At 46.8% G+C, this 15,966-nt stretch overlaps 1 protein-coding gene across 2 annotated transcripts in view; it reads left to right on the forward strand.

Annotated features, from left to right (window-relative positions):
- LOC124556817 (transmembrane protein 183-like) overlaps positions 1 to 15,966 on the forward strand; it is a 269,512-nt gene that overhangs the window by 65,390 nt on the left and 188,156 nt on the right. For both annotated transcript variants that reach the window (XR_006968701.1, XM_047130833.1), the window contains exon 2: positions 13,446 to 13,541. Coding sequence is in view for 1 of the 2 variants with exons in the window: in XM_047130833.1 (XP_046986789.1) it covers positions 13,446 to 13,541 (96 nt within the window). In the remaining variant the exon portion in view is untranslated. The remainder of the gene's footprint in view (positions 1 to 13,445; positions 13,542 to 15,966) is intronic.

The raw sequence follows: 15,966 nt of genomic DNA on the forward strand, positions 1-15,966 counted from the left end.
TAGTCTATGGCATTGGGCCATTACTTAGTTTGCATTTATTGCGAATCTCTTGCCCTGCGCAAAGTCCCAAGTGGCTGGAAACAAAGCACAGGTGACTCTAGTATGTAAGAATGGTAAAAGAATGGACCCACAAGATTATAGACCAATATCCATACTGTCTAATTGCTGCAGAATCCGTGAACATATTCTCAGTTCGAACATAATAAATTTTCTTGAGACTGATAAGCTTATGTTCACGAATTGGCATGGTTGTAGAAAACAATGCCCATGCAAAACTCAGCTTGCCCTTTTCTCACATGATATACTGATAACTTATGGAAGAAGGTCAACAGGCAGATTCCATATTTTTAGATTTCTGGAAAACATTAGACACGGTGTCCCATTGCAGCCTGGTAATGGTACTAGCATATGGAATGAGTCCACAGATATGCGAGTGCCTCGAAGACTTCTTAAATAATAGAACCCAGTATGTTGTCTATGGATGGTGAGTGTTCAGGAGAGATGAGGGTATTGTCAGGAGCGCCCCAGGGAAATGTGATAGGACCGCTGTTGTTCTCTGTATACATAAATGATTTGCTGACAAGATGGGCAGCAATCTGCGGTTGTTTGCTGATAATGCCATGGTATAGGGTAAGGTTCAAAGTTGACTGACTGTAGGAAGGTACAAGACAACTTCCAGTTGGTGTTGTGAATGACAGCTAGCCATACATGTGGATGAATAGGAAGATCAAACTTGTAATGTTTGGCTACAGTATTGTTAGTGTCCCTCTTGGCACAGTCAAGTTGTTTAAATATCCGGGCATAACATTGCACCCCTCTGTGGGTCCAGGGGTTAGAATAGGCCTGAGGTATTCCTGCCTGTTGTAAGAGGCGATTAAAAGGAGCCTCTCACTTTACGACCCTATGAGTTCAGGTCCCATTCTATGGTTCGACCTGCCACTTTCAAAATTCTACAGAATTGTGTGCCATATGGGGAAGAATGCCTTACGTGGTGCGCGAGTGCCCTTAGATTCGATCTCCTGAGCCTCTTGTCATGTCTCTGCATCTCCACCTGCGATTCAATTATTAGGGCAAGGACACTTTCCGAGGTATGTCATCTTCTTCCGTTGTCTCCTGTCCTCTTTCGCCTCCATGACAATATTGGATTTCTCTGCACACAATATCCAGCATGGTAGCCAGTCCGTTGTGGTGGAGCTGTCATGTACCTATTTGGTGGTAGCCCCCTGACAACACAGGGATCGCACTACTGATGCCTGAGCTGTAAACTCCCCACGTATGCCTAGGAGTAGATAATTGTCTTCCTGGGGCATCAGGACTCCTGGTAATGGCCATCATGCCAGTTGGCCTTCGCTGTGGCTGGGTGGCGCCCATGGGGAGAGACACTGATAGGAGTGGGTGGCATGAAATGGAAATGAGCGTTAGGCATCATTGGCCTGGAGGCCCCCTTACGGGACAGGTCTGGCCACCTTGATGCAGGTCTTATTACATTCAACACCACATTGGGCGACCTGCGTGCCGGATGGGGACGAAATGATGATGAAGACAACACAACACCCAGTCCCTGAGCAGAGAAAATCCCTGACCCAGCCGGGAATCGAACCCGGGCCCATAGGACGGCAATCAGTCACGCTGACCACTCAGCTATCAGGGTGGACACAGTGGGTGGCATCAGGGCAGATGACCCACAATGAAGCGGACTAAGTCATCTCTCGCTGGTAACCGTATGGCACCAGCAGTCTCTATGAAGGGGAAGATAGAATACAATGTTGACAGGTATGACCCTAAAGGGTTTCCCTTCCTCGCTACATCTTGGGAGGAATGTAGAGCTTCAGAACGGAGAGAGCCATATTCGCCTCAGTTTTTAGTCTGTAGCAGAACCGATGGGGACTCTTTTCTATCAACAAAGCCTCAGTTTTTTGTTGAACACCTCGAGGATAAGTTTTTAGAAGTGACAACGCTTTCCAAGATGTGAAACGGCGCAGTCTTGATTCAGACAACATCCCCAGCCCAATCCTGAGCGCTAATTGCCTGTGACAAGCTGCGTGATATTCCTGTTTCCGTCAGTCCCCATAAAAGCCTCAACATGGTCCAGGGGATTATTTTCCATCATGACCTCCTCTTGCAGTCTGACGACGAACTCCACGCCAACTTAGAACGGAGGGGTGTTAATTTCATCTGTCGCTTTTACAGGGGACCCGAAGACAACAGGGTTGGTACCGGTGCCTTCATCTTGGCCTTAGAGGGTGATTTATTGCCTGAACATGTCAAGGTGATGGTTTATCGCTGTGACGTTAAACAATACATCCCTCCCCCTATGCGGTGCTTTAAGTGCTGGAAGTTTGGGCTCGTCTTCCCGCTGCACTTCTGGCACCACATGCGCCACATGCCGAGACTGTGGACATCCACAGCACCATGTGCGCCACTTCCCACTTGCATCAACTGTGGAGAGCACCACTCCCCCCGCTTGCCAAACTGCCCAGTACTCCAAAAGGAGCGGAAAATTATGGAGTACAAGAACTTGGACTGGTTGACTTACACAGAGGTTAACTGTAAATTCGAAATATTACACCCCGTTAAGTTGACGATGCATATGCTGCAGCTACATCACCATTGCCGCCCCAAGTGCCAGTGGTTCCTCCTTCTGGGCCACCAGAATACATCCGACCCTTGGTGGTAGGAGGCAAATCTTTCTCCCTTTCTCCCAAAGCACCTGCTTTGGAAGCAAGCCCTCCCCCCCTCCCCCCTGCCGGAGATGCAACAGCCTCCTCCGGCTCTTCTCTTGCGGAAGGGGTCCCTTGAGGCCCTCTCTTCCAAGGTCTCCACTAATCCCACAATGGACACTCGCCAGTGGCTCAAGGAGCCAAATGCTGCTGGACGAAGAGCTTCACGGCCTTCCTCCGTGCCTGAAGCTGCTTCAGAAAAATCTTACCTGCAAGCCCCTAAATGGAAGTGAGAGAGCAAGCAAACTAAGTAGTAGTCTGCTAAGATACAGGACCATCTGGTGGCCCCAACACCACCACTCCCTATCAATTCTGCATCTGAGGATGCAGTGGAGATCTTAGCATCCCCTGTGGACCTGAATCTCACTGATGCCTCATCCACCATAGGAATGGCTACAAATACTCATTCGGTGGCAGTAAGTGACCCTTAGGCATAACCTGCCTCCTTGGGTGCTTCAGGCCTTCCCAGTCTCATGATAACGCATCCTCCAGTGGAACTGCAGCGGTTTTTTCCAACACCTGGCTGAGCTATGGCAACTGTTAATCTTTACACCTGCTTTCTGCATTGCCCTCCAGGAAGCCTGGTTCACGGCAGTGCGGACTCCTGCCCTCCATGGCTATAAGGGATATTACAGGAACACAAGCAACTATATAAGAGTGTCAGGTGACATTCATGCCTATGTCCTGAACTCAGTATGCAGTGAACCTGGGCCCCTTCAAACCCTTCTTGAAGCAGTGGTTGTCAGGATACAGATGACACAGGAAATAACTGTGTACAACGTATAGCTTCCTCCAGATGGTGCAGTACCCCTGAACGCATGGCTGCACTGATTGATCAGCTCCATAAATCTTTCCTACTCTTGGGAGATTTTGATGCTCGTAACCCCGTGTGGCATGGCACAGTTCCTACTGGTCGAGGCAGAGATGTCGAAAATTTACTGTCACAACTCAACCTCTGCCTCTTAAAGAATGGGGCTGCCACACATGTCAGTGTGGCATATGGCACATATTTGGCCATTGATCTCTCGGTTTGGAGTCCTGGCCTTCTTGCATCTATCCACTGGAGATCACATCTTCCTGTCGCTGCCCCGGCATCACGGCTGTGGACACCTACCCAGATGGGCTTTAAACAAGGCGGACTGGGAAACTTTCACCTCTGCTGTCACTGTTGCATCTCCCCCACATGGGTACATCGATTTGTTGGTTGAAGAGGTAACTACAACGATTGTTTCTGTGGCAGAAAACGCGATCCCTCATTCTTTAGGGTTGCCCTGGAAAAAGACAGTCCCTTCGTGGTTTCCGGAAGTCGCTGAGGCAATTAAGGAGTGTTGGCGAGCTCTACAGTGGCATAACCGGCACCCTTCCCTGGAGCACCTCATAGCCTTTAAACGGCTCCGTACCTGCGTTGGTCAGCATATCAAAAGGTGGAAACATGAGTTTTGGGAGGGGTACGTCTCAACCATTGTGTGCCAAATGTCACCTTCCCAGGTCAGGGCAAAGATCAAACAAGTTTTTGGGTACCAGACCCCGACAGGTGTTCCTGGTGTTAACATAAATTGCGTGTTATCCACCAATGCAAACGCAATTGCCGAGCACTTGCTGAGCACTATACTGGTGCCTCTACATCGGAGAAACGGCAGGTAGAAGAGAAAGTCCTCTCGTTCACTACACACCACAGTGAACCCTATAATGCCCCATTTACAGAGTGGGAGCTCCTCAGTGCCCTTGCACATTGCCCCGACACAGCTCCTGGGCCTGATCGGATCCACAGTCAGATGATTGAACATCTCTCATCTGATTGCAAGGGACATCTCCTCGTGATCTTCAACCTGATTTGGTGCAATGGCATCTTTCCATCGCACTGGTGGGAGAGCACCATCATATCAGGGCTCAAACATGGCAGAAACCTGCTTGATGTGAATAGCTATTGGCCCATCAGCCTCACCAACGTTTTTTGTAAGCTGCTTGAATGTGTGGTGTGTCAGCGGTTGGGTTGGGTCCTGGAGTCACGTGGCCCACTGGCTCCATGCCAGGGCAGTTCCTGCCTGGGTTGCTCTGCCACTGATAATCTTGTGTCCCTCAAGTCTGCAATCCGAACAGCCATTTCCAGATGCCAACACCTTGTTGCCGTCATTTTTGATTTACAAAAAGTGTAAGACACCACCTGGCGCCATCATACACTTGCCACATTATACATGTGGCGTCTCTGAGTCCAGCTCCCAATTTTTATCCAGAATTTCCTGTCACTTCATATTTTCCATGTCCAAGTTGGTGCCTCCCACAGTCTCCCCCCCCCCCCCCCCCCCCCCCCATATCCAGGACATTGGGGTCCCACAGGGCTCTGTATTGAGTGTATCTCTATTTTTAGTGGCCATTAACAGTCTAGCAGCAGCTGTGGGGCAATACGTCTCTATATGCAGACGACTTCTGCATTTCGTACTGCTCCACTAGTACTGGTGTTGCTGAGCGGTGCCTACAGGGAGCCATCCACAAGCTGCAGTCATGGGCTGCAGCTGCAGCTCTACGCTGCTGCAGCTATACAGAGCCCTTGTTCCATCCCACATTGACCGTGGGAGTGTGGTTTATGGCTCGGTGGTGCCTGCAGCATTGCGTTTATTTGACCCAGTGTACCAATGTGGCGTTCATCTAGTGACAGGAGCTTTTAGGATGAGTCCGGTGACCAGCGTCCTTGCGGAGGCTGGAGTTCCTCCATTGCAGGTCAGGCGCACACAACTGCTCACCAGTTACGTTGCACATGTTCGTAGTTCTCCTGAGCATCCAAATTACAATCTCCTTTTTCCACCCACGGCAGTTTATCTCCTGCATAGGTGGCCCAAGTGAGGGCTTCCAATTGTAGTTCCTGTCCAGTCCCTTCTATCTGAACTGGAGTCCTTGTCTTTACCACCTATACTCGAGGTCCAATCACGTACACCTCCTTGGAGTACACCTAGGCCGCGGCTTTGCCTGGATCTTGCACATGGCCCAAAGGACTCAGTCACCCCGCAGCTCTCTGCTGTCACTTCATCTCGATTCTTGACATGTACTGAGGCCATGAAATGATTTAAACTGACTGTTCGATGGCTGATGGTCACATCGGCTTTGCGTTTGTCCATGGAGGACGTATTGACCAGCATTCCTTGCCTAATGGCTGCAGTGTTTTCACTGCAGAGCTGGTGGCTATATCTCGTGCTCTTGAGCACATCAGTTCGTGCCCTGGGGAGTCATTTCTTCTATGTACTGACTCTCTGAGCAGCCTACAAGCTATTGACCAGGGCTACCCTCGTCATACTTTGATAGCAACCATCCAGGCATCAACCTATGCCCTGGAATGGTCTGGTTGTTGAGTGGTGTTTGTGTGGACCCCTGGACATGTCGGAATACCAGGCAACGAACTTGCTGACAGGCTGGGCAAACAGGTTACACGGAAATGACTTAAGGAGATCGGCATTCCAATAACTGACCTGTGTTTGTTTTTATGTCGCCAGGTTTTTTGGCTTTGGGAGACGGAATGGCGTAGTCTTAGTACGCACAGTGAACTGCATGCCATTAAGGAGACTACAAATGTGTGGCAGTCCTCCATGTGGGCGTCTCGCAGGGACTCTGTGATTCTCTGCCAGCTCCTCTTTGGCCACGCTTGAGCCACCCAGAGCTACCTCCTGCACCGTGAAGACCCGCCTCAGTGTTGATGTTGATGCGGTGCACGGTTGACAATGGTCCATATTCTGGTGCACTGTCCCACTTTGACTGGCCTGTGATGAAATCTTTGGTTACTGGACTCATTGCCGCTAATTTTATCTGACAATGCCTCATGGGCTGATATAGTTTTACATTTTATTCGTGAGGGTTGGTTTTATCATTTGATCTAAATTTTAGCGCATGTCCTTTGTCCCCATGTGTCCTCCACCCTAGTGTTTTTAGGGTGGTGGTTTTAATGTGTTGCAGAGTGGCTGCCATGGTAATCTGTTTTGTCGTTTTAATCTCTTCTACCTGTTTCTTGCGTTTCTGTTGTTTTCTTGTCCCCTTTTGTCCACTTAAGTGTTTGTTGTCTTTCCATCGCTCTTGTGGTTTTTCCTTTCCCTCCATTTTGTGTCATCAGTCTTGCTTGTTTTATTCTCACCCTTGTGGCATTGTTTTATTCGGAACAAGGGACTGATGACCCAGCTATTTGGTCGCTTCCCACCTCTTTTAATCTGTAAGAGAGCTGATGGGGAATCCTTTGTGTCCATGAAGCCTCAGTCCTTTGTATAGCATTTAGAGGATAAGTTCGGGGAGGTGGAGGGCTTGTCAAAAATGCGGTCTGGGTCAGTCTTGATAAAAAACAGCATCCTCTGTCCCGTCACTGGCATTACTCGTTTGTAAGAAGCTGGGGGATGTTTCTGTTAATCTCACACCCCATAAAAGCTTAAATATGGTCCAAGGCATTATCTTCCACAGGGACCTTCTTTTGCAGTCCGATGACAAGCTGCGCGCCAACTTAGAGCGACGATGTGTCCATTTTCATCTGGCGTGTCCATCGGGGTCAGAGGGATAATCAGGTTGCCACCGGTGCCTTCATCTTGGCCTTCGAGGGTGACACATTACCCGAGAAGGTGAAGGTGATGGTCTACCACTGTGATGTCAAGCCATATATCCTTCTCCCGATGCGATGCTTCAAGTGTTGGAAGTTTGGCCATATGTCTTTCCGCTGTGCTTCCAGCGTCATATGTCGCGATTGTTGTCTTCCATGCCATCCTGATACTCCATGTGCCCCGTCTCCCATCTGTGTCAGCTATGGAGAGCACCATCCACCTTGCTTGCCAGACTGTAAGATTCTACAGAAGGAACGGAAAATAATGGAATACAAGACCCTGACCGACTGACCTACTCTGAGGTTAAACAGAAATTTGAATGGCTTCATCCCCTGCACATGACGTCGTCTTATGCCACCACTGTCACTCCTGTCACAGCTCCATCTGTTGCACCAAACACAGTCAGCTCTCAGAGCCAAAGGACCACATCTGCCCCCTTGATGGTGGGGAGCACTTCCCTCACTGTTGCTCCCGCACCACCTACTTCGGGAGCAGCACCCGCCCAACAATCGGGTACACTAATCCCCACTTCTAAGCCAGAGGAGCATAAGTGTTCTTCAGCTTCTCTCACTAGGAAGGGAGCCCTTGGGTCACTCCCTTCCCACGTTCCGACCAGTGGCAAACCAGACACCCCCAGGGGCTGAAGAAGCCCCAGGGGACCCTGAGGCGACAGGCCAAGGCACCATCGTTGAGCAAGTATTGGCACAGCTCGACCTTTCTCTTTTAAATACTGGTGCCTTCACACATTTCAGTGTGGTGCATGGCATGTACTCAGCCATTGACCTTTCGATCTGCAGCTCTAGCCTATTACCATCTGTCCAATGGGGTGTGCACGACCACTTGTGCGGTAGTGACCACTTTCTGATCTTTTTTTCACTGCCACAGCGTCACTCTTCTGGGCACCCCTGCAGATGGCCACTTCTGCGAATTACCCACTGGCCTTCCGCTCCATGAAAGAGTGGTTGGAACATGGAGCCTTTCGTTTCACACGTGCCATCCTGAATCGTACAATGCTCCATTCAGTGAGTGGGAATTTCAAAGTGCCCTAGCTGCTTGCCCTGATACAGCTCCCTGGCCAGATCACATCCACTGTCAGATGCTCAAACACCTCTCGGTGGACTGCCAGTGACGCCTCCTAGACCTTTTCAACCGTATCTGGTTTGAGGGTGAGTTCCCGTCGCAGTGGTGAGAAAGCATCGTAATCCCCGTGTTGAAACCTGGCGAGAACCCACTGGAGGTGAACAGCTACCGCCCCATTAGCCTCACCAATGTTCTTTGCAAGTTACTAGAATGCATGGTGAGCTAGAGGTTGAGTCGGCTACTTGAGTCTTGGGGGCCTTCTGGCTCCGTCTCAGGGTGGGTTCTGTAAGGGCCGCTCTGCCGCCGATAATCTGGTGTGCCTAGAGGCTGCTATCTGTACGCCCTTTGCCTGCCTTCAACATCTGGTCGCCATCTTTTTTGACATGCGGAAGGCATATGATACGACATGGCGACATCACATCCTCTCTACCATGGTTGGGGTTTTCGGGGTCTGCTCCCAATATTCATACAAAATTTTCTGTCGCTTCGTTCCTTCTGCGTGCAAGTTGCGGCCTCCCATAGTTCCTCCTGAGTTCAGGAGAATGGGGTACCGCAAGGATCTGTTTTAAGTGTCTGCATCTTTTTAATTGCAACTAATGGGCTAGTTGCGGCGGTGGGAACGTCTGTCTCAGCTTCCTTGTATGCTGATGACTTCTGCCTATACTTTAGTTCCACTGGCATTGCAGCTGCTGAAAGGCAGCTGCAGGCACTATCTGCAAGCCACAGTCTTGGGTTGTAGTGCATGGCTTCCAGTTTTCAGCTGCCAAGTCCTGCGTTGTGCATTTGTGCCAGCGACGCACTGTTCACCCTGAGCCACAGCTATATCTTGACGGCAAACCTCTTGGTGTGGTGGAGACGCATCGGTTTTTGGGACTGGTTTTTGATACCCTGTTGACTTGGCTCCCTCATATTCGGCAGCTTAAACAGATGTGCTGGTGGCATCTTAATGCTCTTCGTTGCTTGAGTCACTCCAGCTGGATGGCTGATCGGTCTACCATTCTACGGCTGTAGCAGGCATTAATTGGGTCCCGTCTAGATTATGGGAACCTGGCTTGCAGTTCGGCATCCCCTTCCGCATTGCGGTTGCTGGACCCCATCCTTCACAGCGGGATCCGACTCGCCACCGGAGCTTTCCGGACAAGCCCTGTCAACAGCATACTTGTGGAGACAGGTGTTCCTCCATTGCGGATCTGGCACCAACGATTACTGGCCACTTATGCTACACATGTTTTTAGCTTGCCCGGGCATCTCAGTTATCGTCTCCTGTTCCCTCAGTCGGTCATCCATATTCCGGAATGGTGGCCCCGGTCAGGGTGTATGATTGCGGTTCGTGTCAGAGCTCTTCTCTCTGGACTTGAGGGTTTACCTCTTCCACCTTTTTTCTGGGCCCCTCAGCGTATACCCCTGTGGTGTGTGCCCCGCCCATGCTTTTGGCTCAATTTGGCATAGGGTCTGAAGGACTCAGTCCCTCCTGAGGCCCTCCACTGCCGCATTCTTTCAATCCTTGCCGCGTTTCAAGGCTCTGACGTTGTCTATACTGGTGGTTCGTAGGTTGCTGGTCGTGTCGGTTATGCTCTTACTCTAGGGGATCAGTATGAACAACACTCGTTGCCGGCTGGCTGAACTGTTTTCACTGCCGAGCTGGTCGCCGTCTCTCGCGCCCTAGAGTATATCCGCTCCTGCTCAGGTGAGTCCTTCGTCATCTGTAGTGACTCCCTGAGTGGTTGTGTTGTCCTTCGTCATCTGTAGTGACTCCCTGAGCGGTTGTGTTGTCCTCGTCATTTCATCATCATTCATGAATGTGGCGAGTTTGGACTGAGCAAAGGTTGGAAATTTGTATGGGCGCTGATAACCGCGCAGTTGAGCGCCCCACTAACCAAACATCAATCATCATCATCATCATCCCTGAGCGGTTTATGAGCTATCGACCAGTGTTTCCCTCTCTCTTGTCTGGTGATGGCTATCCAGGAGTCCCTCCATCCTCTTGCCCATTGCGGCTGCTCTGTGGTCTTTGTTTGGACCCTGGGTCATGCCGGCATCCCGGGAAATGAACATGTTGACATGCTGGCCAAACAGGTTGTCGGTGCACCAGCCTTGGAGATTGGCCTTTCGGAGAGTGACCTCAGGTCAGTTTTGCAGCAGAAGGTACTTCGCACCTGGAGTGAAGAATGGTGCACCCTTCCTTCACCCAACTGACTTCAGGCCATCAAGCAGGATACCTGTGTGTGGCGCTCCTTCTTGTGGCTCTCTCACAAGGACTCTGTTGCCCTCTGCTGGCTGTGCATTGGCCACACCTGGACAATGCACGATTATTTATTGCGCTGCGAGATCCACCTTTATGTCGCATCTTGATGGACTGCTCACTTTTAACTCCGCTCAGGCAGACATTTGCGCTGCGCTGACTGATACGCTTCGTGCACGTTTATCAGATGATGTTGGGATGGCAGATTTAGTTTTGAGTTTTATTCGTGCAGGGGGTTTTTATCACTTGCTCTAAGTGTTTGTCCTTTTTTTGTGTTGAGTCTGGCCTTTGGCCTACGATTTTGGACTGGGGTTTTTAGTGCGTTTCTTGATGGTTCGCTTTTCATTTTTTGTTTCTATGGTCGGCCAACCACTGTCACACTTGGTGTGATTTTAATTCCTTTTTTTCTGATCTCTGTCTGTGTCTTTCTTGTCCTGCATCGTCTCTTGTCATCTCCATTGTTTGTTTTTATTCTGTGTGAGTGTTTCAAGTTCATGGAAAAAGGGACCGATGGCCCTTGTAGTCTGGTCTCTTCAATTCCACAAACCAACCACCAGTGGCCATCTGGATTGAGGTGTTGCAGATAATAAATCTCGAGGTATCAGCTCACTGCCATTGTAGTGCCATGAAAGAAAATGGCAGCTTACAGTGGACACAAAATTTTATTATGAACCAGCTCAGTATGTGGTAATGTACTCGAATGCAGACTAATGTTTCTGATTGTAAACTTGCCAATGGCGATTATCATTTTTGGATTAGATACTTTCAGAGCATTTGGCTTTAGAGTAAGTGATCAAATCATTTTGGTATCCTCCACCATTTCATTTGAAGACCTATATAAAGTATGTAAACCACACAAGCAGTTATTTGGTATGTCACTGAACTGTGCCACAAAGTTTCAGGCACATATATCATTAAAGCAATCTGCTCTGCCTCGCTTCTCTCACAATCAGCCAGTTCCATATGCCTTGTTGGATGCAGTTGTAGCATAACTACTTAGGGCACGCGAGCCGGAGTGGCGGAGCGGTTCTAGACGTTAGTCTGGAACCGCGCAACCGCTACGGTCGCAGGTTCAAATCCTGCCTCGGGCATGGATGTCTGTGATGTCCTTAGGTTAGTTAGGTTTAAGTAGTTCTAAGGTCTAGGGGACTGATGACCTCAGAAGTTAAGTCCCATAGTGCTCAGAGCCATTTGAACCATTTTACTTAGGGCACATCAATTATGCCCGTATCGGAAAGCCAGTGGTTGTAGTTAAAAAAAAAAAACTTCATAGCAGTATCCAAATCTGTGGAGGTTTTAAGATAATTGTTAATATGCAATTACATTTAAATCTGTATTCAGTCCCAGGTCTGGTATAGATACTGGCAAAACTGCCTGGCAGCCAGTTTTTGTCTTAAGATTGATCTCGGAGAGGAATTCTTACCTTTGACATTAGATGAACAATTGTGATACATCTTTGTGCGCAATGTGCTTTTTTCACGTACCATTACAATTGCTTACCTTTTGGAGTAGCTGAAATGCATCTTATTTAGAGCAGTTATTACAATATATTCCTAACTGTGTGAACTACCCAGATGACATTATTATAATGGGAGCCACACGGGAGCAGCACATACAGAACCTCAATATTCTGTTCACTTCTTTAAAGGTCATGATGGCAAAGGTCCCTGTGAGGTCTGAGAGGAGGAATGGGTTGTGCATGTTGTTGCAGCTGCAGCTGGTGCCTATGGCTGACCTCATATTCTTTCTGAGAGCAATGTCAGACATCTGAAACACCTTGTGACCTATGAGGTTACCCTGTACCCATTCTGGGGTCCAGTTGAAGGTGTGAGCCCATACATGCTAGCTCATGCAGTGGCAGCCATTGGGTTTCTGAAGATGGATGTAGATGGTCAAACAGCCCTCAGGCCCAATCTTGGAACCTTCCGTAATCCCACCCTCTAGTGGGTTCACCACCTGTGCCCTTGCTCTTGTTGCACCACTGGTATGATCTCAGGCCGACTGTAGGTCAGAAGAGACAGTGGGATCATTCAGGGAGGTACAGGTGCCCCTAGGAGGTCAATCCTTCATCACCTACCAGGCTACTCTCAGCAACCAATGTACCAGTCAGGCCTACGACTTTCTCTGCAGCCATCAGGCTGGCTGAAATTATCTGCACTGACACCACACTGACTAATCCCGACATAGATACACTGCTATGCCCACGAGTAGACAGTCCAGCACCCAGATTCCTTCACCACACCTCCCATGTCACAACAGGATATTATTGGTTAAAAGTGGGAGGATCTAATATCTACCTTGATACTGGCTCAGAAAGCAACATGCTGTTTGAGAGATGCAGTGGCCTGTAGGTCTGCAAACAGCACCACACACGTGTGACACAGCCATGTTAGATACTCATTGTGTGCTTTAATCCTGCAGGTGCATGGACGCTAGCCAGTTACAGTTGCATGATATTATTCATCATGTACAGTACAAATATCAGTGTAATGATTGTGCTTGCACAAGTTTCTCTGGCAAAGTTTTCAGGCTTCCATGATCATGGCTCATGACAGTTCTCTGCTCAAATTGCTTTCACCTTGTAATGATTATGAAACCCATTGCTTGCAAGCAAAGTACCATTGTCACCACAGCAGGCCTCCATTTACCACATCAGTATTTTGGTATCATAATATGACACCAAAAATAAGTACAACTGCACTGACCTAAAATTAAGCTATTGAAACTGTGTGGTGGTCTACGAGGCTGACAGAAAGTATTTAAAGACCTCCTGGACATTAATTTTGTCTGCAGAAGGTAGTTATCTTATCAGTAGTTTTTGTCTCTTTATTTCAGATTTGTCAATGGGAAAAAGAAAATCAGATGGAATAATAAAGTCACCAGTCAGCAGTCTACATGGGTTAAAGAAAACGGAGGCAGTTGTGAATGATGGTAAGTTCATTTTCTTTAGCATGTCTGTTTACAATTCTTTAGTGTTGTTGCATTTTGTAAAAATCAACAAACTGCTTAGTCCCTTCTTGTACTGGGTGCTGTTATCAGTAACTTCTGAGAGGTGACTGAAACTTTCACGTTAATACATGTAGCGCTTCTACTTTCACGAATTTCCAATGTTTTTATGATTTGTAATAGGAAGGAAGAGGCTTCCATCTATAAATAATGAAAATATGCTGTTGTAGAAAGGTTAACTGATGTCACCTTTTTTAGTCCCCAGGCACTATGATGCTTGGATCAGAATATTACTACTTACATGGAACTTAAAGGGGCAGTACTTTTTTTATAGAGGTTTTTTCTGTCAAGGTCTTCTTTAGGTTTTTAATTTATGTTTCATGCTTTCTAAATTTTGTATTTTGCTAGTAGATACAATATGACCACCTCCACATAAATACTTTCTGGGACGAAACACGAAATTCTGATGCGAGATCTTGCCGTGCCGAAATCTGCATATTCTGACAATACACAAATTTTAATAAATACCATTATAGCTGAAAGACTTTGGCAATACAGTATCGCAGGTGCAGTTTTGAGTTTCAGCCTTTTTTGAGTTTCAGCCTTTTTTGGGTTTCAGCCTTTTTTGGGTTTCAGCCTTTTTTGGGTTTCAGCCTTTTTTGGGTTTCAGCCTTTTTTGGGTTTCAGCCTTTTTTGGGTTTCAGCCTTTTTTGGGTTTCAGCCTTTTTTGGGTTTCAGCCTTTTTTGGGTTTCAGCCTTTTTTGGGTTTCAGCCTTTTTTGGGTTTCAGCCTTTTTTTTGGGTTTCAGCCTTTTTTTTGGGTTTCAGCCTTTTTTTTGGGTTTCAGCCTTTTTTTTGGGTTTCAGCCTTTTTTTTGGGTTTCAGCCTTTTTTCGAGTTTCAGCCTTTTTTATTCTGACTTTCTTGTTTTCTTCGATATTTGGTAAATAAATGTGATTAAATTCCGTTCAGAAGGTGCCTTAGGGTGATTGATCATAAGCAACTTCTCGGTTTTAATTTTCTATGGTACATTTTTAACCGAATTTATGTGCTCTTCCTGAATGAAAAAGTTTAATTAATAATGATTTATTTATGCAGAGGTGATAATTTCATAGGTTTAGTTTGCAATTGCAGTAATATAAAAATTACATGTCTCATCACACATGGTGATATTCTTTTCTTAAGGTAAAGATAACTATATGTTGTGATTTTGTATAACAACAAGTTTCAGATTGATGTACATGAATAAAACATTGAATAGTTCTTGTTAGAGGTAATAATTATTTAATATTGTTTCGTGGCTTTTAGGTGTTACTTCTAATCACTCCAATGCCACTAAAGGGACTAGGGTGAAAAACTAAGAGCTCATAATGATGCCAAAAGACACACATTAACACAGTCTGAGGAGAACACTACTGAAAGATATCAGTTTTTGATATCACAAGCTACTTGTAAAGTTGAAATGTGCAGTCAAGACTGGCAGTGTCGTTTAGAGAGAGATATGGTGCATAGTCTACTGCTGCATCTTGTGTAAATGAAATACCACAGCAGTGTTTTCTAGGCATGCCAGGGAAGAAGAGGCTACAATTTGGGCTATATTGAATGAGAATCCCAAAGAACATTTGGCAAGGCAAGCCAAGCCAGAAATGCCAAGTGTACGGCTCAGTTTAGAGCTAAATACAGGGTAGATTTTTTAGTCGCATAGTGCTCAGAGTCATTTGAATGGGGTAGATTTTGCTAATTCTGTACACACATTTGCTCATACAGTTTGTTTGTTGCATAGAAAACTTTGCAATTGTAAAGTTATAGTAGGCTATTTACCAGGAAATATACTACCAAATGAGTTAATGAATCAAGTTGATGTTAACTCTACCTGTTGCCAAAGTGCCGGAACACTTCATAGGGGAACCATACCTATGCAGGCTTACTGGAATGGCATGTCGTTAGACGAAATTCTCCTAGAAATACAGCCATTATTTCATGCGGAAATACATTTATTATGTAGGATAATTGAGTTTGTAAAAATGGTTAAACCTCAGTGGTCACTTTGGATAACATGGTTTCCATGGTCAAACTGTATTTGATGGCCAGGACGTTGAAGAAACAACTGAGCAGCTTCTGCTACAAATGAGTAATGCTGGTCTAGTGATTGATTGTGAACAGTTGGAGTCAGTTTGAAGATTACATTGTTTTTCTGTAAATATTGAAAACATTTGAACTGCATTAGATTGAATTATCACTAATAATGCTACAATAAACTTTAATAATGATAATTAGAATGTTAACAAAATTTTCCATATTCTACAAAATGACATAATACAAAAGGAAGACACAAATGTTTCCAAGTTATGGGTAACAATCGGCATGTACTGAGAGGCTCATTTCATCAAAGTCATAGTAAATTTCATGATT

This window comes from Schistocerca americana, chromosome X, assembly GCF_021461395.2.
Source record: "Schistocerca americana isolate TAMUIC-IGC-003095 chromosome X, iqSchAmer2.1, whole genome shotgun sequence".
NCBI classification, from domain to species: domain Eukaryota; kingdom Metazoa; phylum Arthropoda; class Insecta; order Orthoptera; family Acrididae; genus Schistocerca; species Schistocerca americana.